Source organism: Mus pahari, chromosome 4 (assembly GCF_900095145.1).
Source record: "Mus pahari chromosome 4, PAHARI_EIJ_v1.1, whole genome shotgun sequence".
NCBI lineage: Eukaryota > Metazoa > Chordata > Mammalia > Rodentia > Muridae > Mus > Mus pahari.
The window spans coordinates 66,820,408-66,847,343 of record NC_034593.1 but is presented as its reverse complement, the minus strand read 5'-3'; the positions used below and the strand labels follow the sequence as shown (position 1 = coordinate 66,847,343).

Below are 26,936 nucleotides of genomic sequence, written 5' to 3'. Positions count from 1 at the left end.
ACAACAGTTCATAGATTTGGTAGAAGCTTGCTGGGCTAACTTCTTTCTTGGCAGTCTCCCTGGTGCTGTGCTGGCTTGCCAGTGAGACTCAGGGATCCAGCAGCCCAAGGCAACTTTCTTTTGAGATGGTGCCGTACAGAACTAGGTTCAAATAGGATGAAGTCTTCACTCAGAAAACAAGCACAGTAAGTTGAGATTGTTCAGGCCCTGTGCTCTTCTAATGTGGAGTCAATGCACAATCAGCAAATAAACAACTCCTACGATGAAATCACTGGAGAGAAAAGCTTGAAGGATTCAAAGATAAGAAAACCCCATTACACTTTGTATTAGCTTTTCTTTTCTAAAGGCATCTCAATGGAGACTGGTGAGAAAGTAAGCAGGCAAAGCTTAATCTATAACTCCATTATGTAGTACAAAGTTCATTCAGTAGCCACCTGCTACTGACAATCAATTGTCACCTGCTGAACAAAATCAACAGGCCAGAGCTTTTCTCTCCCAGCTCCCTCTGCAGAATAAAATGCTTATTTTTCACAGAAGCAAAAAAAAAAAAAAAAAAAAAAAAAAAATCGGCACAGCTCTGCAAGTCCCCCTCCTCAGCACCAAGAGATCTGCCTCCTGATGCCCTTTCCTGTCCCTAATCCCTTCAGTTGGCCTGTAAAATGTATTCTACTTCCCAGGAATATCTCTACACCCTCCTAAACCCTTCTGTTTTACATAACCTCTCTGGATCTATGGATTGTAGCTTGGCTATCATTTAATTAACAGCTAAAATATAGGTGAATAAATAATACCATATTATCATTTGGAGTTTGGGTTTCCTCACTCAGGATGATTAAATCCTAGTTCCATTCATTTGCCTGCAAATTTCATGGTGTCTTTTTTTTTAACAGCTGAGTAATATTCTGTAGAAAGTGATGAGCTATATTTACTTTTCATAAAGCTCAAGAAAATAGGTGCAATTGCTTAGATTGTAAGTTGCCAAAATTTTTGGAAGAAGTATTTATCATCTATCTATCTATCTATCTATCTATCTATCTATCTATCTATCTATCTATCTATCTATTCATATATTTGTATTATCCCTTTATCTCTTGTACAATGATAGAACCAATAAATATCTATTTACATATGATACCATAAATAAATAGGATATATACATAGAAGAAGCACACACATCAGGATGTTAATATACAACTGCTTATAAACTAGATTATTTATAACAAGCTTAATCAGTGGATGCATAGATAAGCAAATTACACTGTACTTACATAACTTAGCTCTAAAAGATATATGAGGCAGATATATGTGTTTGTTAATACTTACTAATCACTGAAAGCCTGGAAATTGATGATTCACCATAATCATAATATAATCATAATCACCATAATCATAATATAAATTTCAAAAATGTATTACTAATATATATATATATATATTAGTAATATATAATATACTCTCTCTCTCTATATATATATATATAATATAATTAGTAATATATAATATATATATATATATATATATATATATATATATATAGAGAGAGAGAGAGAGAGAGAGAGAGAGAGAGAGAATATGGCAATTGAAAAATGCTTAGATTGAAGACTTTATTTGGTGAAGACTATGATGAAAGTAAACTTACAGGTACTTTGTGATTTCTTATTGAATTTAAAAGAAAACAAAAACGGGATTTACCAGTCATCTTTTGTCATTGTGATAGAATATCAGCGAATATGATGCTCTCAGTTTCAAGTATATCAACCAATGTTCACATGGCTCTGTGTTTCTGGACTTGTGGAGAGTTAGAACATCATGGGAGAAGTTAATACATAGGAAAGTAAATAATTTACTGATTGTCAGGAAACAAAGTGTGTAAAAGATGGGGCTATATTGTCCTAGGCATACCATGGTGATCTACTTTTTTCAACTAGGTCCCACCTCTTAGTTTTCATGACCTCTAAATAATGCGTAAAAGTACATGATCATCAGTTGATTAATCTACAAATGAAGATGGAGCTTCCATGACCCAGCCACTTTCTCAAAGCTCATCAGTTGGCAAAGAATCTCTTTAACACATGAGCCTTCAGGAAACACTTCAGAGTTAAACAAGAAAGTACTTTCTTGTACCAGTGAGAAGTCTTCCAGAAGCCTTCTCACTTAAGGAACATCCAAGGTGCCATCTGAAGTTAGAACATTGTTCAGTCTAGTAGAATGGGGTTACATAAGTCCTTTTGTAAAAATAAATAAATAAATAATAAAAAAATAATAAAAAAACACAAAGCTTTATTTTACCAAGGGAGTATGAGTCATTGGTTGATTGATTTAAATGCACATTGTTATGTATCTCAGATTAGCCTTGAAATCCTTATGTTGCCTAAGTTGGACTCAAACTCCTGACCCTCTTCCCTTGGCTTCCCTCATGCTATATTACAGATGCGACACCACATCTGGCTAGTATGGGGCATTTTGTTACCTACTTTCAGGAGTCTGCAAATTCATCTACAAAGGCAAAATATAATTAAAGAGTGACTGGACCACGGCCACAGACATGTCAGGAAGGACTTTAAGGATCTATGTTAAAGGAACTGGGGTTTATTGTGAAGACTATGAGAATTTTAATTATGGAAAGTACACAGCAAGATTGACAATTGAAAACAATTTTAAAGTCTGTGTATATTTAGAATGTCATGTGAATAAGAGTGTTATTGAAAGAAGGCAGAAAGGAAGAAGAAAGTCAATTAGAAAGCTGGTCCAGTGGATTTGTCACAGTAGAAAGGATCGAAGAGATTAAAATGACATTTATAACTGTGATGCACAGAACTTGTGGACTGATTGGGCATGCTGAGTAAACTAAAGTTAGGGTACAATGAAAAAGGACAGGTTAATTGTCCTCTCCGAAATTCCTTTAAAACTTATCAAACACACAGCAAACATTAGAATAGAGGGTAATCTCAGTGAAATAGTCTTTCATGTAAACTCAACAATCAATATTTTAACATTTTATTTTTCACTTTATATATATTTTTTATAAAAGACTTTACATCAACTACTTAACAGTGACTTTCAGGTACCATGAGTTAGTCTTAACTAGCTCAGCATAATCTGCTAGAAACATGCAAGTTTTTTCTAAAAAACGAAAATGCCACTTTGCATTGAGAAATATCCCTACTTGCATTAAAATATCCCTACTTCTCAATATTGTTTAATTCACACATTATCTTTTTAAAAATCACAGATGCAAATCTAGGATCACATATTTAGTTTATTCGTGCTATCTCGGTTTCCTTTAATCTTCAGGATTTCTTCTTTTTTACCTCTTCTGAAAAGGACAGTTCAAGAAACTTTTGTCAACAGGGTGTTTTAAATTAAATCAGGATTTGACAATTGCTTCTTCACTGTTAGATTCAGGCCCTCTAATGTTTGGCAGTGACACAGCAGAGGATATATTCTGTCTACATTTTATACTATACGCTTATATATTATAATGAGTAATACCACTAATAATGGCTACTCTTAGATGTTAAGTTGATAAACACTGAAGGATTAGTAAAGCATCCTTTAGGGGTATTGGAGATGGCATTTCTAGAAACATGCTGATCTAATGAATGAATCTATATCCTGATAGAGTTATAATGTAGTGGCATATATTATGGTCATAATAGGTACATCGTGGGGCTTAACTAGAAAGGTAAGTCACTGGGTGTGTGTCCTTAGGGTTATACCTTGCCCTGATCCCTTTTGCCATAATCTTTTTTTCCTGCCTTCTTCATAGCCTGAGGTGATAAACCTCTCTGCCACACAGTTCCACCATCAAACAGTTCTACACAGACGGAGCCTTCAGACATGGCGAGACCAAACAAATCACTGCTCTTTGAAAATAATTCTGTCATGTCTGGGGGCATCGCTATGCCAAGTATACATGTCAATCTGAACTACTATCGGGTATGCCATAAACTGTATCCGTGATTAAAGGGGGCCCACTTGAGTTATCAACTGCAAAGGTCCCTGTTAGGTGATCCTTTCATAAAATATTAGGAATGTTTTTCAACAAAATTCTCTCATTGGCCTAATTATTGCTTACTTATCAACGATCTTCAGAAGAGCCAGTGATTAGAACATGATGTTCTATGTGTTTCCAAGTAATCCTTATTTACTCTCAGCTTGGTATTTGTCTATAAGACTACATTATCTCACTCTTGTTCATTCTCATTCTTACTTTCCTTTATTTGAGTAGCACCACAGGTTCATGGATTAATATTTCATATTAATACCTTACTAGCTATAATTATTATTACTCTTCAATTTTTTTGAGACAGGTTTCTTTTTGTAGCCTCGCGTATCTTGGAATTTGCTCTGCAGACCAGGCTGGCCTGAAAATCAGAGATCCACCTGCCTCAGCTCTCGAGTGCTAGGATTAAAGGAATGCACCACCACCGCCCAGCATTACTTCTTTGAATGTTTAACTTACGTCAAACTCAGTAGTAAGTCTCCTGTGAGTTAGGTGTCCTTTAAATATTTCCCATCAACCTTTTATCATGGTTTTATGTTTTTCCCGAACAGGATGCCGTTAATGCCCAAGACTAGGAATTTGCCAGATCTTGTCAAGATTCTATTCCATTTATAGGAGAATAATATTTAAACAATTATAATATGAGAAAGAGTGTCCTTACTGCTAGTTCCAATCGCATTGTTTATTTGCCTTTTTGTTTGACAGATCTAGAATTTATCTATGCTTATTTATACCAGTATCTACCCATATAAAATAAACAGATTTTATTTTAAATAATGAATTCATAGTAACATCTCTAGTTCAATTCCAACTACACAGAGTTAATTATGAACTTATAAGTTAAGTTCATGGATTTCTAGGACCGTGCCTTCACTTTTTACAACAGGCTAATTCCATCTGAACTGGGGAAGCCCATGAATCACTGCAATCATATGGTTAGTGAAAATTGAAACCAAGTCAACCCACTGAAGCAGGGGGAAGCTATGAATTTGAGTCAGCAGACTGGTCTCCCCTGTCCTGTTGCTCAGTCTCTCATGACTGTTTTCGGGCAGATGGAAATTGCAAGAAATGTTACAAGTGGATGCATCTGTTCTGAAATAATGCTTCTTATCTTCTGCTTCGAAGATGTTCACAGGATTTGACAGTGAACCCTGATACATATTCATAACCAGCATGGTTTTTAACCAAGGGAAATTGAGGTATGCACAGCAGAATGAAGCATGAGAAAGCAGCATGTTGATTTTAAATTTAATTAAAGAGATAGGGATGATGCAATTTGATAGTGTATGCTCATCCAACTGTAATGAGACATCAAAAATATCACAGCAAGTGTCTGACAAAAATATTAATTTGGTTAAATGTTTAATAATAAAATGAGTGGCAAGATTTAGAGGTCTATATTGAACTTTTCTTGTACAGAAAGAACAGCATTGTTGAATTCCAATGGTCTTCAGTAAAAGAAAAAAATGTGCTTTGATCTCTATGACTGATGTTTAGATAACACCATCAAGCTTCAATGCAACAAGAATTTTATGTAAAGAAAAAGAATAACCTGATATTCTAGCCTTTATTACATTTAGTAATTGAGGGAGCATATGTTACTCATGATGATTGTCATACCTTGGCTTCCATTGATATCAAAGTATTTGAAGAGCAATTTAACTTGGTTGCCTTGTTCAAAGTTAATGTGAGTGTTTATAATAGTATATGGCAAAGAAAGGATGCTCATAGTTTGTTGAATGAGGAAATGAACCTCTCCTTGATGCCTCTTGGTATTCATTCCCTTGCCTATTTATTCATAAATGGATGATTTGGAATAAATTTTCTTCTGACACTTTGACCTTTATTTCCAGGTTCTGGGGGAAAATACTCAATGATGAATGAAAATAATGAACCTTATTATCACACTACTCATTGCCAGACTTTGGCAGTACAGAAAATATCTAGATTTTTGACCAAACTGGATAGTGTTCTCGTAGATTTAAACTTACATTTGCATTCTTGTATACACAAGTTTTTCCACCTGTGCTCCACTTCCCAAAATAATGATTCTGAGACTTATTATTTACGTATAATCTCCTAAGACATAATTTGGGCTTGTTCATACTTGTTTATAACTTAATTATCTCATTTAATCTAGTCTAAGTCTGCCATAGCCTATTTACCTAGTCTTCAAAGTTCAGAGTGACTCTAATCTGTCCCTGTACCTGATTCTACCCCAGAGCTCCTCTCTTTCTATTAGAACTTCCACCGTCAATTTCCTGCCTCAGCTCATAGTCCATCAGAATTTGGGTGATATGTTATGCTTCCATATAGTACACAAGAGATTCTCACTACATATTCTTGTCTGTGTAGGTGAAAACTTATAAATAGGAGAAAAGATTAAATGTTATGTCATTACTTATTAAGCAATGCTATTATTCTTAAGAATTATGTTTAGCAGAAATTGAAAAATGAACTTAAATGCTTGCTTTGGGAATATATTGGCCTTTTTCAGAAAGCATTAAAATGCCTTCGGTTCTAAAAATTAAGCTTTAGTATTATTATCTGATGAGTCTTAATTGGAACAAATCCTTACTTTGATGATGGTCTTCAGTATAGAAGACCTTTCATTTTTCTGATAAGAATACAAATTTATCTAATCGTTTGGAGAGGGATTTGGGCAAGATATTTCAAAGACTAAGAATGTACCAGTTCTGTTGCTGGCAGATTGCCAAGCCTATTACCCCATCCTTTGGCCCCGTCCCTACCACTCCCAGTTTAGAACTAGCTGCCTTCTTCACTACAGTGACTCTCTTTACCCCGCCCCCCAAAGTGGTCTGGAAAACCAAATAGGTTACTTATGTATCCTCTTTTAAGCAACTCTTTATCTGTGTCACATCACACCCCCAAAACTGTTTTCTAAGGAACAATTACTTTCTCCTGAGCCCTTTCTATCTTCTTTAGAGTTTGCCAAATACTAGCGTGTCTAGTTATCTCATACTCCCTTCTAGTATTTAACAGAGCACTACCAGCTTCCTGACTGATACTCACCAGTTGTCTCAATCAGTTTTGAGAAGCACAACCATTTCACACTGCTTTGCGAACTTTCTCCAAGATCTTTGATCAAACCTTTTTAGGCAGCAAGCTATCAATGACAAAAAGAAGTTGGAATTAGAGACTATCACTCTAAATATCTGACAGAGAAAATCTATATATTTCAACCCTACTACGAATTTGCTCTTTCCTGGAGATTGTAAATAACTGTGTTAAAAGGAAAAAGTTACTTGAACAACACCAAAAAAACTTACTTGAATAAAAAGAAAAACTTAACCTAGACATAGAATTCTGAAAAACAAGACATAAAAACAACAGGAAAACCAAAATAGCATGTCTCTTCTTGCCACAACCCCCAAACCCATAAACTCTACAGCAATGGTCCTTAATGAAAATGACATTCTAAATCTTTCTTTAGAGGAAATATTACAATTATGTTAAAGCAACTCAAGTCAGACACCATAAAAAATCTAATTTTCAAATTATGAGCATATGGTGGTATCTCACTCCTTTAATCTCAGCACTTGGGAGGCAGAGGCAGGCAGATTTCTGAGTTCAAGGCCAGCCTGGTATACAGAGTGAGTTTCAGGACAGTCAGTGATACACAGAGAAACCCTATCTAGAAAAAACAACAACAAAAAAAGAGTGTAGAATATCATAGTGAAACATATAAAATAAACAGAGTCATAGTCTCCAAGCCTAAGAAAGTGATGCCCATCCAAGTATACCAAGTATACTTGAGTATAGAACATCAAATAGACAGGACCAGAGAAAGGTCAAATAACTTAAACAATCCGACTCATTAATATAACACATGATCATACCACAGAAACTTTAAACCCAGAATGGCTGGAAGAATATATTTCAAGTTATAAAAGACAATTACGGTCAACCCAGGCTACTCTACTCAATGAAACTACCCACTAAAGATAAAGAAGAAATAAAAAAATCTATGATAAAAATAGATAAGAGAAACTTGTGACTTCTAAATCAGTTGTACAGAGGATATCAGAAGAGATACTTCAAACTGAAGAGAAGAATACACACTCCTTAGAAGGTCTCAGAAAATGAATAAATTATGTCAGGAGAGTTTATCTATAGCATTCTGAGAAAACATTGCAACATATAGAGAATGTCAGGAACTAATACATATCTTTAAATAACAACTTTGTTACTGGTCTCATTTCTCCAATATAGAGACACAAACTAGAATATGGGACTAGAAAGCAGAACTGATCTATTTGCTGCCTGTGAAAAACACATTACAGCATCAACAATAGATAACACCTTAGAGTAAAAAAGATGTGAAAAGGTACTTCAAGCAGATAGAACTAAGAAATAAGCAAGTATAGCTATTCTAATATCTTCTCACATATGTGTTGATGCTATCCCTTTATTATCCTTTGAAGGGCTGGATTCGTGGATAGATATTGTGTGAATTTGGTTTTGTCATGGAATACTTTGGTTTCTCCATCTATGGTAATTGAGAGTTTTGCTGGGTGTAGTAGCCTGGGCTGGCATTTGTGTTCTCTTAGGNTCTGTATNACATCTGTCCAGGATCTTNTGGCTTTCATAGTCTCTNGTGAGAANTCTGGTGTAATTCTAATAGGCCTGCCTTTATATGTTACGTGGCCCTTTTCCCTTGCTACTTTTAATATTCTATCTTTATGTAGTACATTTGTTGTTCTGATTATTATGTGTCGGGAAGAATTTCTTTTCTGGTCCAGTCTATTTAGAGTTCTGTAGGCTTCTTTTATGTTCATGGGCATCTCTTTCTTTAGGTTTGGGAAGTTTTCTTCTATAATTTTGTGGAAGATATTTGCTGGCCCTTTAAGTTGATATTCTTCATTCTCATCTACTCTGGCAGACAGAGCCCTCACAGGTGGCCACCTTTCCTCTGGCGAGGATGGTGCCCAAATTTCTGGAGCCTGAAACAGGGTCTGTCCCAGAAGTTAGGTTGCTTCTGTCTGTCGGGAAGCTGTGTAGCTTCTGGGTCCACACTCTCGCCAGCACAGACTGGAGCCTAAGCGAACAGGAGCAAAGATAGCTCACCTGCCAGCTCAGGCCTTGAGACTCATCCTGGGTGGACACCCCTCCTTGGGCAGGAAAGGTGCTGGATGACTGGAGCCAGATAAGGAGTCTGTCCCAGAAGCTGCGTTGCTTCTGCAGGCCGACCTCTCCCTGGCAGATGGCTCTCCTACTGGCTCAGGCCTTGAGACCCCTCCAGGGTGGGCACCCCTCCTTGGGCAGGAAACGTGCTGGATGACTGGAGCCAGATAAGGAGTCTGTCCCAGAAGCTGTGTCGCTTCTGCAGGCCACCCTCTCCCCAGCAGTGCACCCTTCCTTTTCATTTCTGATTTTATTAATGTGGGTACTGTCTCTCTGACTTTCAGTTAGCTTGACTAAGGGTTTATCTATCTTGGTAATTTTCTCAAATAATCAGCTCTTGTGGTTTTGCTTACTCTTTATTTTGTTCTTGTTGTTTCTAATAGATTGATTTCAATCCCGAGTTTGATTATATCCTATTTTCTACTCCCCCTGGGTATGTTTGCCTCTTTTTTTCTAGAGGCTTCATATATGCTTTTAATTCCTTAGTATGAGAACTCTCCAACTTCTTTATGAGGTCATTTAGTGATGTGAACTTGCCTGTATCTTTTTACTGGGGGAATTGAGTCCATTGATGGTGAGAGATACTATTGACAAATGAGAGAGATTTTCTTCTATTGGTTTTAATGGTGTGAAGTTATTTTTCATGTTTTCTTGAGGATAGTTAGACTCATTGGAAAGAAGTTTTCCTTCTAGCATTCTCTGTAGGGCAGGTCATTGAGACATAAGCTAAACAGAGAAATAATGTTACTAATACAGGTTATGATTCCAATGGACCTAACAGATATGAGTGAGGGGGATCGTGTGACAAATGACACAGACACATCTTTATTACACAGTACCTCATATACTAGGGGTTTCCTCACTCTTCGGCCCCTTTTGAGAAAGCTGATTTCTTCTTTCCAAATCCCAATATTTATATTAAATTCTATTATTATTTGAAATATGTGCAGACTATATATTTGCCTTCCACTCCAATTTCTTTGTATGGTCAGTAGGAATCATTACTCTCAGCACTGTAGTGGTCCTTCCAGGGATGTAAAAAAATAGAAAAAAATTGTTTGTCTCCTAGATTTACAAACAATATCACAGGAGGTTGACATTCCATGAGGCTGACATTCTGCCTCCTTTTAGCTCAGACACTGTAACACAAGGAAGTGCTGTCTTCCCTATCTCTTTAGAGCCTCTCTCTCTCTCTCTCTCTCTCTCTCTCTCTCTCTCTCTCTCTCTCTCCCTTTCCCCATTTTCTTTCTCCTTCTCCACCCTTTCTCAGTTTCCCTCCTATACACTTTCCCTCCTTCCTTTCTTTCAACTTTCTATTCTTACCTTTCCTCCTCATGATTTGCTGTTTAAATCAGTTGTGAAATGTCACTAATGTTCTCATTTTCAAAAAGATTAGAAAATTCCAAAGCATGCCTAATGGCTTCATTCATGAATTACAATGCTATTTGTTGTGAAATCAGTTAGGAAGAGGTAACAATAATGTTAAATAAGGAGTTTTTCAATACAATCCACATCAAATAAAATGATCTATTAACCCCTTTTGAGAATGGGTTGCTTAGAGATTTGTAGAAATCTTTCCATGTTTCTTCTGGGAGTTATGCTTTAGTTTTTGCTAACTTTACATTTGCAGACACTTTGTGGATTATAACTGTAGTTTCAGTGACTCTTATAATATGGTGTTTACAGAAGTAGATTTCTTACCCTTGAATTAAAATTGCATTATGTTGCAGTTTTACTGACTCTATAAAGCTTTTTCCAGGGTTTATATATCCTTCTACAAACCACTATGTTAGCTTTCTGTTGCTGCTATAATGAATTACTACTAACTTAGTTGCTTAAATATGAAATTTTACTGATTTGCAGTTTGGAGGGCAGAAGTCCAAAATGGGATTTCATTAGCTAATAAAATTGTTATAAGGAATGCTTTCTTTCTGAATCCTTACCTTGTCTTTTCTAGCTCCCTAACTAATGTCCTCAGTCTCTTCAATCCCCTCCTTATCAACACATATCCTTTAACTTTCCTTCCTTAATATGTGTAATTGAACATGTAGCTTCTAGCCCTATAAATTATCTCTCCTGTCCAAATTCATGTAAGTATAGAACCTCCAAAAGTAGAAGATGCTTTTCTTCCCACACGCAAGAATTGTTAACCAAATCAACTTGGAGACAGCACAATGTTCTCTCTGTAATGAGTTTTCTGTTGTTTTACTTCTCTATTCTCATTTCTAGTCCCAAGATCCAAGTCAAACCACTTGTATACCAAGAGAAGAATTTGTACAGAAGATGGCAGAAAATGTGGGTTGGGGCACAAAGGAAGAGTATGGAGAACTCTTTGACAAAGTGGATGTGGCCCGGGATGGCTTCATTGACTGGGACAAGCTGACTTCATTTATACTGTTATTGCTTTACGAGAGAGATGAACGAGCAAAGGCAACAGTCGTTCCCCAATGGAAGGACCTTGAATTCCTTCCAGGAAAACACAAGGACACCATTCAGAAAGTAGTTTTCTTAAAAAGTTCCAGTCGTTACCTAACTATTAGCAAGGAAGGCTTACTAGGAATCTGGGGAGAGAGCTTAAAGTTGCAAGAATCACTTCCTATCACTTCAGATGCCATCAAACTCAAACACCTCTGGGTGACAAGTTTGGTTTCTCTGGAAAACGTTAACAAGGTACAAACTGTTTATAAATACACTTGATAGTTATGAAAAAGGCTAGAAAATGATGGAACAGAACCCCTGGAAGCACCATCTTACCTGTAGGGAATATAAGAAGTACTTCTTAGGGATATAGGATAGAGGATCAAAATAGAAAAGAAAAGGTGCTCAAAAGCCTTTGGTAATTAATATGTTTTCTTTTGTTTTGATTTTTTTTGACTAGAGTTCAGTGTTAGAAGTTGTGCTACTATGCATACTTTTAAAACACTGCTAAGAGCTCTCAGATAACTGTCTCTCATTTGGAAATGTTATGTGAATGCTTGCTTTTTGTATCACCTTCACTAAATCCCTCACTAATATCCTTTGATTTTTCTACTTGGCTACTCTAGATAGCAGTGGCTTTTACAAGCAAAGAGATTTGTTTCTATGATCTACTGTCCAAAGAAGAATTTCCTTGTCAATATAAACTCCAAGGTTTGCAAGGAGCTCCCATATGCATGGATTATTGGTATGATCCTATTGATCCCAAAGATTCAATCCTTTCTTTTGGAGACATAACTGGAAAGGTAAATGAGGGGAAGATGTGACTGAACAATAAGGATTTCATCTTAAAACCGTAAATCAAAGTAGAAATTCAAATGCCTTGAGTATCACTTCTATTTTATAAATTATAAGGCTACACACATTGGACATGGAAAAGATGGGTTATACTACAATTCCACTTTTGACTTATTAAATATATACCTTTGTTATGATCTTCTTGTCTGTGTGTGTAATTATATTTTTTAATTTCAAAACTTATAAATGTTACGTTATGAAATGTTTAATATAATAGATCCCAATATTAGTAAATATTTACCATTAATGTATGAACTTACTTCCTATTGTCAAAGTAGTATTCCTTTCAAAGTAGTTGTTTTGATTTGTGCAATTTCCACTGTCAGAGAGCTAAGAGAGTATTCATATTTCATATAATATAACAAAGGAATAGAGGCATGAATGATGGTAAAGTTGAACTTGTGACATTGGATACAGTCATTTCTCCTATCAAGTTGATCTGAGATAAGAGAAGTCGTTACTTAATGACAGTGGAGTGTGCCAGACACTGAAGAGGCTTGAACAATCAATTCTCTTTCATGACCGTGAAAGCTTCCATTCTTCCGGTTTTCAGTGACAAGTCTTTATTAAAGTGAAAAGCAATAGTTGGAAACCACTCTATGCACTGTATAGTGGTTCTTCTACTGTCATCGATTATATACTTTAAGTAATATCATAGAGAATCTTCCTAACTCATGATCCATTCCTTGTTCATTTTAGGATCCATAGAACTGTTGAACAGTCTTTATGCTGTCTGTGTTTGTTTCTCTTTTGATGACCCAAGGTTCAAGCAATTGCTTTCACAGCCACCATGATTTCCCTTTTTGAGCGTCCTGCTAATGCATGTGATAATGAAGAAGCCACCATGACCATCGACTGGGCAGAGTTGGTCTCTGGATGTCACAAATGTTGTCACATATTACAGCACACACTTCACCATGGAGACTGGGTCTGGCAAGGTACTGGGTTTGAATTGTAGCAGGAAAAAACGGTCGCTTTCACTTCCTACCTTTATTTCTTTAATGAAAGTGTTGCACACTGAATGTTTAAATTTAGAAACCAATAATTGCTTCTCTGGAGGTTTGGGCATAGACTCACTTTATCCCGAGTGCTGGCTGGAATTACTTCATCTTCTTCTAAGATGTATGCTTCATTCAATTAACTCAGGTGAACTGTGCACTCAGAAGTCTCGGAACACAGAAGAAAATGGTTATGGAGTCTATTCAGCCTCAAGTCCACTGTTCCTAACCTATTGCAGTCATTCACACCGTGCTTCGTGAAGAATTAAAGGAATTCCTCAGGAGTGCTTTTATTTTTCTTTTTGTGTTCTTATAAGAAACATTAGTGCTTCCTTCAGAATGCAATTTCCTTTCTACTTTGTCATTTTTTAAGCTTTGAATTAATTTTTTACTGATACTTTGTTTTGTATATTTTAGCTGTTTACCTTATTATGTATACGTATTTCACAATTTTAACACATACTTTATTAGAAAGATTCATTCAAACTCAACATTTTCCCCTTTGCTCTTTTCTGTTTTTTTTAAACTTATTTTATTAGATATTTTCTTCATTTACATTTCAAATGCTATCCCGAATGTCCCCTATACTCTGCCCCCACCATGCTCCCCTGCCCACCCACTCCCACTTCTTGACACTGGTGTTCCCCTGTATGGGGCATATAAAGTTTGCCAAGGGGCCTCTCTTCCCAACGATGGCTGACTAGGCCATCTTCTGCTATATATGCAGCTAGAGACACGAGCTCTGGGGGTACTGATTAGTTGGAATGAGCTACAGAAATATTATATGCATATGTGTGTGCATATATATTGATATCTATTTTTAGGGTTCTCTAGAAAAACAGAATCAATAGAATGTGTGTACATGTATAATGTATGGCGATGGACGTAGTATGAATCTATCTATCTATCTATCTATCTATCTATCTATCTATCTATCTATCTATCTATCTATCTATCCAATAATAGCTATTTTCATACTGAAGAGGCTGAGTATTGGTAGTTGACCAATACAGGAGGTCAAATGCTTCAACAGTTTCAGGCTAGTTTCAGGATTCCTAGAGAGCTGGCGGTCTTTAGTCTAAGGTTCCCATGTCAGTGACTAATGGCAGCAACAGGTGAGACAAGCTTGTCAACAGGTAGATAAACTCACAGTGAGACATAACAGCAAACTAGAACAAGAAAAGCAAAAAGGCTTTCCTGAGAGTTTTTAAAAAAAATATCTAGTTGTTACCCATATTAAGGATATGTATTTCCTTTTCAGTTAAGATAATAAGGAAAATCACACACAGGCATACATGGTAATCAATCTAGTTCAGATAATGACTCACAGATATGCCCAGAGACTTGTATTCTAGGTTTTGTCACTAAGCATCAAATATCAATCATATCATATCTACCTATCTGTCTGCTCACTATCTATTATCCATCCATCCATCCATCTATCCTCCATCGATCCATCTACCCTTTCCCCCCTCTCATATACCTAATTACCTATCTTCAATCTCTGCATTTAAATATACGTATGTATATTTATATCCACCTACAGCAACTCAGAACTGAGGTAAGAGAAACATAACAACCTAAGCTGCAGCGTGAACTCAAAGCTAGACTGAAAGTTACTGCGATTTTATCTCAAAATCAAATTGAAAAGAGGGATAGGTACATAGCTCACTGGTAGGGTAGTTACCTAACTTACATGAGGCCCTAGTTCATGTAGGTACACACACACACACACACACACACACACACACACACACACACACACACACACACAATCTACAATAGAGACATACAATTTATCTCACACACATAGACACATAATTTATCTCACACACATAGACACACACAAGTAACTTAAAATTCTTCCCCTATTTAGTTTCTAGGATTAGAATTCAGCTGAACATGGAACTACTTAACTCTTAACCAATGAAAAGGAATCTTCTGAGATGTAGCAACCGATACCAGATAAATAATGAATTTTGGTTGTTTGGAGCTCAGTTGTCTTAGTATGAAGAAAATGGAGGAAGAGGAAAATGAAATGAAAGGGAGGAGAAATGGGAAAATAAAGCAAACTGCAGCTCGGTGAGGTGTGCAGAGATTGTGGACCATGATCTCTGACTCCCCAAACCCGCTCTTCCAGAGGTTTCCAAGCAATGGCCGCTTGGATCTGATACCTGTCACACTTCAGCAGTATTGGTGGATATGCTTACAGTTTCTCAAGCAGGTATTTGGCCCTTTTCTTCTGAATGTAAGAGAATGTACAAGTGAGGAAAAAAAAACCCATAAATATGAGAATATGCTTTAAAAAAACCTAAAGGTAAAACATTAAATGTCAGTGGGAAATTCAGTTTCAGTCATAACAGTGTTAATATATGCTTCCAATAGGACTTGAGTTTCAGACTTATTAAAATTTTGAAGGAGAAAATGTTTTCATCTTTCCTGATGGGGTCTGTGTCATAGTTTAACAGAAAAATAATTATACCCTTAAATGACTGCAGAATGAATGTCGATATTTGGGGCAGTAGTAGAGAGACTGTCTTGAATCTCAGAGCATTTCCTTTTAAGGAATGGTCTTCTGTGAGGCATATTTTTGAAGTTACTGCCTAGGGTTGTCACAATTAGAGAAACATGAGCCAGGTGTAGTAATGTATGTCTTTAATTCTAGAATTCAATTTTTGAGGGGATATTGTAAATTTGTGGTTATCCTGTGCTATACAGAAATTTCAAGTTCATCCTGTGCCACAGAGCAAGACCTTGTCTGCCATCAATCAAACAAACAAACAAACAAAGTGGTTGGGCTGTCACTCGGTGGTAGTGCTTGCCTAGAAGATGCAGGTTAGAAGAAATATTGCTAAAATAAAAATGATGGGCTTTTATTATATGAAAATATATTCTTCAACTTCCTTTGGTCACACACAGAAGGAGATTAAAAACCAGCAAATAAAGATTAAAAAAAACACAATTTGCTGCAGTAATTAATAGAGCTGGCACTGAGAACTTAAAACACTGACACCAGGTTGTGTTTCCTCAAGGAGTCTTTATCATTGATGGAGATGAAGCTGGCAAGAGAAACTGGATCTAGGGACTTGTGTATGTGTTTCCCAGAATGAAATTATCCCTCCAGTTAAAGGAGGGATAATATATATTATTATATTAATATAATATAATATATATTAATATAATATAATAATTATAATAATATTAATATTTAATAATATTAATATAATAATAATATTATAATAATTATATTAATATATTAATAATATATATATATATAACTTATTCACATAACATCCCACACATTGCCCCTCTCCTGGTCACTCTTTCACACAATCCTGTCCCCATCCCTCCCCCTCCTTCTCCTGTGATTGGGTGGGGTTTCCCCTGGGTAGTATTCCCCCTATCCTGGTACTACACATCCTTGGGAGGCTAGGTGCTTCCTCTCCTACTGAGGCCAGGCAAGGCAGCCCATCTAGAAGAACATACCCCACATACAGGCAGCAGATTTTGGGATAGCCCTGCTCCAGTTGTTCAGGACCCACATAAATACCAAGCAGCACATTTGATACATATGTGCTGAGAGGCCCAGGTCCAGCTTCTGAATGTTCTTTGGTTGGTGGTTAAGTCTCTGGGAGTTCTAAGGGTCCAGGTTAGTTGACTCTCTTGGTCTTCCTGTGGAGTTCCTATCATAATGGGGGCTGAAATCTTTCCTCCTGTTCTTCCATAAGAGTCTCCAAGCTCCATCCACTGTTTGGCTGTGGGTGTCTGCATCTGTCTGAGTCATTTGGTGGGTCAAGCCTTGTGTGCATGTGAGCGTGTGTGTTATGTATATGTTTGTATGTATATACATGTATATGTATTATATATGTCTAATTTATTATGTATGTGATTTTCTTACTACAATTAAAGAAGTAAGGAAATAATTTTTTCCAGATAATTTAGTTTTAAAGGAGTACTCCTTCTGCTCTCATCTTTTACTCATGTATCTCCAGGAGCTCTAACATTCCGTGGATGAAAAACAAGTTGTATTATGATTTATATATAGAGCATGAATTGTTGAAGCTCCAGTATGTAAGCTTAAAGGCTCATAACTGTCAGCTGGTAAGCTGCTGATTCAAAGTTTAGGACAATAATTTGAACACTAGAGCAGGATAAAGTACTCTGTCTTTCAAATCCCTCAAAACAAACATGGTAATTGGGTATAATAGGGAAATTTTATTTTTCTTCATTTTTAACATTAATTTATTTTGACATTAAATATTTTATAACCCACCCCATCCACACTCTGATTATTCCACATCCCATACCTCCTCTCCACTCCCTGTCTCCACGTGGATGTCTCCACTTCCTACCTCACCTGACCTCTAAACTCCCTGGGGCCTCCAGTCCCTTGAGGGTTAGATGCATCATCTCTGAATGAACACAGATCCAGCAGTCTTCTACTGTGTGTGTGTTGGGGGACTTCCTGTCAGCTGGTGTATGCTGTCTGTTTGGTGGTCCAGAGCTTGATAGATCTCAGGGATCCAGATTAACTGAGACTGCTAGACCTGTAGGAAATTTTCTTGATAGGTATATTTTGTTTTGATTCTATTATAATCATATTATGGAATTTCTGTGGAGTTAATGATATGGTTATGGTACAACTTTTTATACCTTATAGCTTACAATCTTGATTTTTGAGTGCCAAACCATAGTAATCTTTAATATTTTCTATAAAAAAAGAAATATATTCAGTGAGTCCCTGAACAGTAGTTTATATTTGAAGTATTTATATTCTGATATATTTAGAAAATTACCATCATGCAGCAGGTGAATCCCCCTGAGATGAAGTTTTCTTGAAGGCAACTCAAAGCATTCACTTTATAGCTTACTCCTTTAGACCTCCTTCCCTCTCTCACCATACCTGCTTTCTTCACTCTCTCTCTGTCAGCATCTCTTTTTCTTTCATAAGAAGGAAGTACAGTGGATAATAGAGATAGAAGGATGGAGATATTCAGGGAAGATGTAGAACTGTGGTTCTCATGGAGACTCAGTAGCAACTTGAAAGAGTAAGGGAAGGGAAGACTGAAGTTCAAGTCGGGATGTGTTTTCAGAGTGAGGCCACAGGGGACAGCAATGTAACAGGCAGTAGAAATGATCCCAGAAGTGGTCCTGACACATATGTATGTAGCAGTGGGGCTTACTGGAAAGGGAATACACAATAGAGAAGAGGAGATCTTGCAACCAGTTCAGTCTCCTCTCTGTCTGAAATTAGTTACATGACCTGGAGCAAATGGAGTTTTAGAATGTCTACCTCCTCATTAGCAAACTTCAAATAACTTGCACACTGAAGATTATGATAGGCTGAGGACTCTAGGCATGCGGCCTGGTACATGAGAAGGAGCCAGCAAATTATCTTTATCATTAGAAAAAATAGTCAAGAGGGCAAGGGCAATTAACAATGGAGGATGAGCTAGGAACAGACTGGAAACATGGACTGTTTTGTTCAGTAGCATCACTTTTGTTTCCTGAGTCTTCATAGTGAGTTAGTCTGTGTACCAGAGGGGTTTCTCTTCCTGAGATTCTCTTTTTAATCTTAGCTTCTCTTTTGAAGAGGGGACTGGGTTCAACACCAGTTCAGAAGAGATTCAGTTCAACATCTGGTTCAAGTTATCTGCATTAAAGAAGTAAAAGACTAAAAAGCAGAATCTATTTTGTGTTCTGATTAATGTAAATAATTAGTAAAAGAAACTTTGGCTTTTCCAAGGATGCCAGGTGTAGTGGAATACACTTACAATCTCAGCTCTTGGGAGTCTCAGATGGAAATATGGTGAGCCTGAGTCCAGACTGACTCATATAGGGAACTCCAGGACAACCTGGGTATATATCCAAACCTCTTTCCAGAATACAGTATTAAGAGCCACACAAGAAAGCAAGTGGAGGGCTGGTGAGATGGCTCAGTGGGTAAGAGCACCCGACTGCTCTTCCGAAGGTCCAGAGTTCAAATCCCAGCAACCACATGATGGCTCACAACCATCCGTAACAAGATCTGACGCCCTCTTCTGGAGTGTCTGAAGACAGCTACAGTGTACTTACATACAATAAATAAATAAATCTTTAAAAAATAAAATAAAATAAAATAAAATAAAAAATAAAAAAAAGAAAGCAAGTGGAGAGTTCTTTCTAATCCTCCATTACCTTGCATTCAGAGGTTCAACCTTGAGTTCCTCAGCTCTATCATGTATGAATTGTGCTGAGCAGTTTCTTAAAATCCTGATATACAAAAACTTGTTCCTGCGCACACATTTCTGAAGGAGTCCATGGTTTTCATCAGATTCTAAATAAATATTTGGTCTCTGAAATTTAATAAATGTTGATTAGTTCTTTAGTGTGTGTAGTAATGCCTATATTCTACAGAATTCTTCCCAGCATCTTGTTACCTTAAGAGTGGTCCTTAGGGAGCATAAGCAGCATTATGAGGGACCATGTGAGTGATGCTCAGTCAGGCTGGCACAGCAAGAATCCATATTTTCACTCTGATCTTCCAGTGACTCCTCTGCATGTTACAACATGAACAGTCATAGTTGTCAAGGAGTAGGGTCCTGCAGACAGAATTTGTATTCTGGCTCTGTTAGCATCTTGCATTGAGTTTCAATCTGTGATAGTCATGTTGTGCATCATTATTCTGATCACAGGGTTAGTATCAGAACTCCAGACCCGAGTTTGAAATAATCACCTTCTGTCTTTAGCTTCATAATTAAACTTGTGTTGGTGAGTTTTGTTTTTTTTTTTTTTTAATCTGTAAAATGTAATGTAGGTTGAATTCCTGTGGGCTCAAAATTCTTTCATTCTCCTATCGCAGAAAGCACAAGTATGTGCTGTCATGCTGTATCCTTTGGGGGATTTTTTAATTGTAGACTAAAAAACAATTACATGTAGGTATATGTGTCTCAGGGTAAGGTATGTGTATGTAGGTGTGGTTGCTCAAGTATGTGAGAAGAAATTGTCAGACCCCATGAATATGGAGATTTTGTGAGTCACTTGACATGAATAATGGGAACCAAATTCAGGTTCTCTGCAAGAACAGAAGGCACCATTAACTGATAAGCCTTAACCTGGGGTGACAGCTATTATTATTATTATTATTATTATTATTACTATTATTTGCTAATAACACATCACTGCACACAAGATTTTCTAATTTTTATTTTCTGCTTCTTTAATGCAAGTCATGTGTTTTGTCATATCTCTGTCATCAATAGAATGACTGTGAAATGCCTTCCAAACACTGAGCCTTACATGCTTGCCATTCTTTTAATGCACCCCTGTACAATCCTGTGTAGCAATACTATGGGATAAGATATTGTCTGATTATTTGGTTTACATCTCTCTAAGCTCAGAGCTACATGTCTAAAGTACAGTGAATCTAGTTCTTTAGTATCTTCATCACACCACAGGTGTTAGCAAATACCCAGTAATTTTGAAGAGGGGACAACATCCTTTGATAACCAACGTCTGTGGTACCAATGAGAACCAATGTCAGTGGTACTCTAAATAGTCTCAATATCATTAAATATAAATTATGAATGTGATATATTTAATAGCTAGGGAGATAGAAATGAAATATTTTAAATTAGGCCATTCTCGTGTCAATTTCAGCTCTTCAATGAGTAAATTCCAGCTGCTTTTAGAAATAATTAACTCAATAGAATAGGTAAGATATGGCTAGCTATTCCTCAGCTTCCTTGCCTGTAGCAATGATTTGGAAATTTGTTTATGCATATTTATATAAGCACGTGTTCTGAATAACTTATAAATAACAGACATTTATTTTTATAGTTCTAAAGGACATAAAGTTCAGAGATTACACTGTCAGTAGACATAGTGTCTGGAGAAGGACACTTCGTGAATTATATATACTATCTTCCAGCTGTGTCTTCTCATAATAAAAGGAACAAACGACCTCCCTCAGTTTTCTTATATGAGGGCACCAACCCAATTCTGAGGTCATAATTCCCAAAGCACCTCCCAAGGGGAGTCCTTCCAATTGTCATTACCTCGAAGAGTAGATGTCAATGTATCTATTTAAGAGACTACAAATATGTAGCCATATTTACTAAGGATTCTGAAAACTGAATATTCTTACTTTTGAAAACATTTATTTTTACATTCATTTCTTTATGTGAGACTGTGTGTGTGAGTGAGTGTCTACGGTGTCTGACTGCACTCTGGCATGAGCATGGGGAGCAGTGCACAACACATCATAGCCTGTTCTCTCTTCTATCATGTGGGTTCCTGGTATTGGATTCAGGTCATCAAGGGGAGGCAAGCACCTTGACTCGGGTTTAGCCATCCTGCCAGTCCTCATGATCTTTCCAACTTAGCTATAGAGTTAATATACTGTCTCAAGGATAATCAGTAATACAATGTTATCAGATCATTTGAAGTGAGAAATAGATCACACACACACACACACACACACACACACACACACACACACACACACACACACACGTGCACTTAATACATTTGCTACAACTCCACAAGGCACATTTGTGCCCACCCATGTATATTGTAGGGAAGAAGAAACCCATATTTAAGAAATCTGAGCTTTTTACAGAAGCACAGGACATACAATTCCTTTTGCTCCACAGAGAGCTACTTTTTTTCTTCTTGCCTGCCATTTCCTTCAAAGGGAGACACTATCGCTGCATTCCAAGGCTGTTTGTTATACACATGCCTTTGAAAAGACAATCTTGACTAAATGGCAGCCAGAGCTCAGCTTCATTAGATGTATGGAAATGCTCCTAATCCACTGAAAATTGCCTTCCAAGACTATGTTACCTCACTTGATTCTGCCTAAGAAGCAGCAGGCAGTAAAAATTAAAATGTGCTTATGTTTAAGCAACTTTCCCTATGCTATACAAGTGACAGAATGCTTTGGTGATGCAAGAATTTCATCTTTGTGTCAATGCACGTATCTTTCAATTTTGGATACAAGTAAATTATTTTTCTGATCAAAAAAAAAAAAAAAAAGAAGAAGAAGAATGGGATTCTATGTGCGTAGAGGGTGTCATGTTCCATGTTGGTTTAGAAGCAGTTACTTGTATTGGGGAGCTTGTGACTATGACAAGAATGAAAGCCCATCATGATACAAGGCGGCCAGCCCATTCTTTGCACAGGGAGTAGGATTTTATCCACAACACCTGAACGAGGGTTAGTCATATTGACCTGAATCTTACTTAGCTACATTTGGGACTCATACCAAGTCTGAGTCCTGGCCCATTTACTCTCAAACATCTAGATTGTTCAAATTTTAAACAAACTATGATTTAACTGTGAGCTAGAGCAAGCTGAAGCTTGCTAGTTTTTGTCTGCCTAACTCATGTTAGGGTGGTAAACTCTAAAATTTTGACTATTGGTTCATTTTCTATCTACACAATGCTCCATGATTTTTGTGATTTTTGTGAAATTTGAATGTTGCCTACTGCTCTATGCCCTCCCCAAACAAACAAACAAACAAACAAACAAAACCATTAAAGTTTACTAGAGTGGGAGGAAAATCAGAATGGAGATATGCTTTTTTTTTTTTTTCTATAAATTCTTTGGTAATGGAATGGGTGAATGAGCTGTTCTGAGTGCTAAGACATGTCAGTACACACTGAGAGTAAGCTTTACTATTATTATATTTAAATATTTCTATTGCTAATATCTTATGAATAAACAATTGAAGATTATATTCTTATTTTTTTTCAGTTACTTACAATGCTTCTTTAGATGCTTTTATTTCCAGTACAATGAGCAGTATGAATACTGTGGTGCTGGCATGGAGAGAGAAGTCAAAAAAACTCCTTAAAATGACATCTTTCAACATTGCCCAGGGCATTCACGCTTTTGATTACCACGCTCGACTCAATTTAATTGGTATGTAAAATAAATCATGGTAACTATGAGGGCCTCATAAATTGTCTAGGATGCATATTTGTATGCAGAGAAGTACTGCACCTTGTTGCTGTATTGCCAGGGAGACCAAATTGAGCAGCCCACATTTTATTGCCTGAGAATGTTTGATAATGATGCATATGATGTGCAGTGCGTTTGAATTACACTGGGGTGAAATATGAGCAAGCACCCCAAAGCTTTAATGAGTCTTTTTTATTAGAATTGGTAGGGGTGGAAGATGATATAGGGAAAAGAAGACAGTTTGTACAGCATCTGCTATTCTCCTGTCTTTCTAACACTGTCAAATTCTGAACCCAAACAAATGAATCACTTTCATCACCAATATATATGCACACACACATACACACACATAGGCCCACACAAACACATGCCACATGTACACATATACCTATGTGCTACATGTACATGAATGTATACATGCAAGTGCATACTGCACACACACTTGCACATATCAGCATAACTGCAAATCCTGAATACTCATCAAAATATATTTTCTACCTTTTTTGTTTTGCAAATTTAGAGGCTATTTTGGTTTTAATTTATTATGTCAATATTGTTTTGATACAAAGGTATAAGAAACATAATGTTTTCCAGGTATTTATCTTTTAAATGTAATACCTACATATTCTAAAAGTTGATTATTTGATTTATGAATATATATGTTCAACCACTAAAAACTTGACATTAAAATATTAATAGAGTAGTTATAGAGAACATATATGGACTATGATACAGGTCATACAAATCCACATTTAGTAGCTACCATTTATAGGAAAAATAATGGTGTTAGTTAATAAGACAGATACTTAAAATTCTCAATGATAACAGCACATATAATATACCTTAAGATGCAAGGAATTCCAAGAATATTACACCTATATCAGAGAAGGCTGGAAGTGTTTAGTAATGATTCATATATCACCCACTTAACTCACTGGCTCGCTAGTTATCCAGTCCTCCTCTACTTATCTATTTGGCACTTTCAGCAGTGCCAGAAAGAATAATAAACACAGCAGCATAGCCCGTTCAAAACTAAGGAACAACCAGAGTTATATTTCATACTACACAGCTTGGTCTTGAAATGGTCCCTGAATATAAAAAAGCCATGATCAGAAATACCTGATCCTACTACCAGGATGGAAGTATTTATGATGCTTGGTGGCTTGGGCAAGCTTGCAACACTGGTAAAATAATTTTATTTATTGACTTGTGACCTGTGAACATGTAGTTCTTCCCTCCCACCCCCAAATACCTCTCATGCTATATAACTTGCCTGTGACCCAGAGATAGGCAACTTTGGGGCTAAGTGGAATGAGTATACCCAGGCAAGATATGGGTGGATTCCTAAATGAGGCTATCTTTTCCTATTCTAACCCATGCATACCCTTGCCTCAACATCAACATATATCCTCCATTCAACTGAATTCACGTCTAGTTAGGCAATGCTAGGGTTTTTCTTCCTTTAAGATGGGGATACTAGTGTTCACCAGGAGGCACTTTTCAACTTGAAGACATACATGTGACAAACTCCTTTCAAAAAGATTATTAAAAGCATTTTATTTTCTTTTAAATTCTGACTAGCAACAGCTGGCATCAACAATAAAGTTTGCCTTTGGAATCCATATGTCCTGTCTAAACCAGTTGGTGTTCTATGGGGTCATTCAGCCAGTGTCATAGCAGTTCAATTCTTTGCTGAGAGAAAACAACTTTTCAGCTTCTCCAGGGATAAAGTAAGTAAATATACATATTTAATTTTTCCATCTGCTTTTCAAGTTCCTATGGAAATCTCCCCTGGACCCCATATTTCTTGAGAGATATTTGTTCATACAAACTGGCTAAGTATTGAGAACTCTATATTTGTAATAGGTATTGATTGATTGTTGTTTCATAATAATTCTTGACATCTGGACAAAAATATTACATTAAATTTTTGTTCAAGTCATTTACTTATAGGTTTAATTCTTTATATTGGATATTGAAAGTGAAGAACATTCAAAGTTCTCATTAATTCAACATGGAAAAAATCGATTTGGGAATAAGGAAATGCTGCTTAGGTAAAATAGTGAAAAGGCAGAGTTGATTAACTATTATCACTTTAATATTAAAAGACTCATTAAATTATACATTTGAGATAATTGAAATATATCAAGTATATGGTGAATTTCAATTAAATATCTATGTGTCTGATGATATTACTGTAATACTTTTGTCTGTATTTTGAGATATTAAGGATCTGACTTAGAGCCTTATACATGCTGAACACCACTCTATCACTGAGATGTACTCTTATCTTGATGGGGCAGTCTCAATATGGTTGGCAATATGACTCAAGAATCATGTAGTCTAGATTGAATTCTGAGCACCTTAAGAAATCTAATTAAATAAACATCTTAATATCCAAAAGTAACCTTTTATGCACTGTAAAATTTCCGTACTACATAATTACAAACTTTAAGATTCAGTCAAATCTATTATAGATTTGTGGCTAGATGGATGACTAATTAAGAGCACCTGTTGCTTTTGTGAAGGACTCACCTTATGTTTCTAGACTCCATGTGGTTGTGTTCAAAGCCACCCACAACACCAGTATCAGATGGCCAATGCCCTATTCTGTCCTTCACAGGTACCAGGCACACAGGTGTTACAATACATACAGCCATCACACACACACATATGTGTGTGTTCAGCATATGCATATATACATATATACATACATAAATAAATACATACACACATTACATACATATACATATATAAAGGAGAGATTTCAAAATGCTTGATTATGAGGAGAAAAATGGATAATAACTGGAAATAATTTTCTGTTCTATATTAGAACATAATGTATCTGTGTTATAGGAGAAACAATGATACTTAGACTTTAATATCCAACCCCATATCCACAACCCAATTAATGTCTTGAAGTTAATTCTTGTAACTTATTTTTTCCTATTATCTATCATGGAAATCTCTTTTTTCCTGTACATGGTACCAGTCACCTGCCAGTTCTTGTTAGTTCAATAACCAAACACTGTTCATCATCTTCCCTCTTCAAATCATTGTTCTAACTTCAAAATGTTTGCGTTTGCTGGATGTGGTAGTGCACACTTTAAATCGAGCATTGGGAGGCAGAGTCAGGTGGACCTCTACTTTATTCAATGCCAGTCTTGTTTGTATACAGAGTGAATTCTAGGCAATGCAGGGATACACAATGAGATTCAAACAAGACAAAACAAAACAAAGCAAAACCAAACCAAACCAAACCAAAACTCACCTTTTCCCCTCAAAAATACTGAATCACGCCAAACTTGCTTACCAAGTCTTCATCCTTGCAGAAAAACTTGACTCCACATACCTTTCATTATGTTAATAATAAAAACAAACTAACTGACAAACAGCCTAAAACAAACAAAACCAAACAAAAAAGAAGTCTGCAGGACAACAAATGAATGCAAGAAGAGTCTCCAGTCTTCCATCTCTACTATCCATTTGACTCTCAATTCTGAAATTTTCCACCTTTCACATAAAGCCCTTCTCCAACTGGCTGTCTTTTTTTTTTTTTTTTTTTTTTTTTT

The 26,936-nt window shown here is 36.4% G+C and overlaps 1 protein-coding gene across 1 annotated transcript in view; it reads left to right on the top strand.

The window, feature by feature from the left end:
- The window catches only part of Wdr49 (WD repeat domain 49), a 153,836-nt gene that overhangs the window by 6,196 nt on the left and 120,704 nt on the right, over positions 1 to 26,936 (top strand). The window contains exons 2-6 of the mRNA XM_021196924.1: positions 11,381 to 11,821; positions 12,196 to 12,372; positions 13,188 to 13,362; positions 23,158 to 23,325; positions 24,946 to 25,094. Of these exons, the coding sequence (XP_021052583.1) occupies positions 11,381 to 11,821; positions 12,196 to 12,372; positions 13,188 to 13,362; positions 23,158 to 23,325; positions 24,946 to 25,094 (1,110 nt within the window). The remainder of the gene's footprint in view (positions 1 to 11,380; positions 11,822 to 12,195; positions 12,373 to 13,187; positions 13,363 to 23,157; positions 23,326 to 24,945; positions 25,095 to 26,936) is intronic.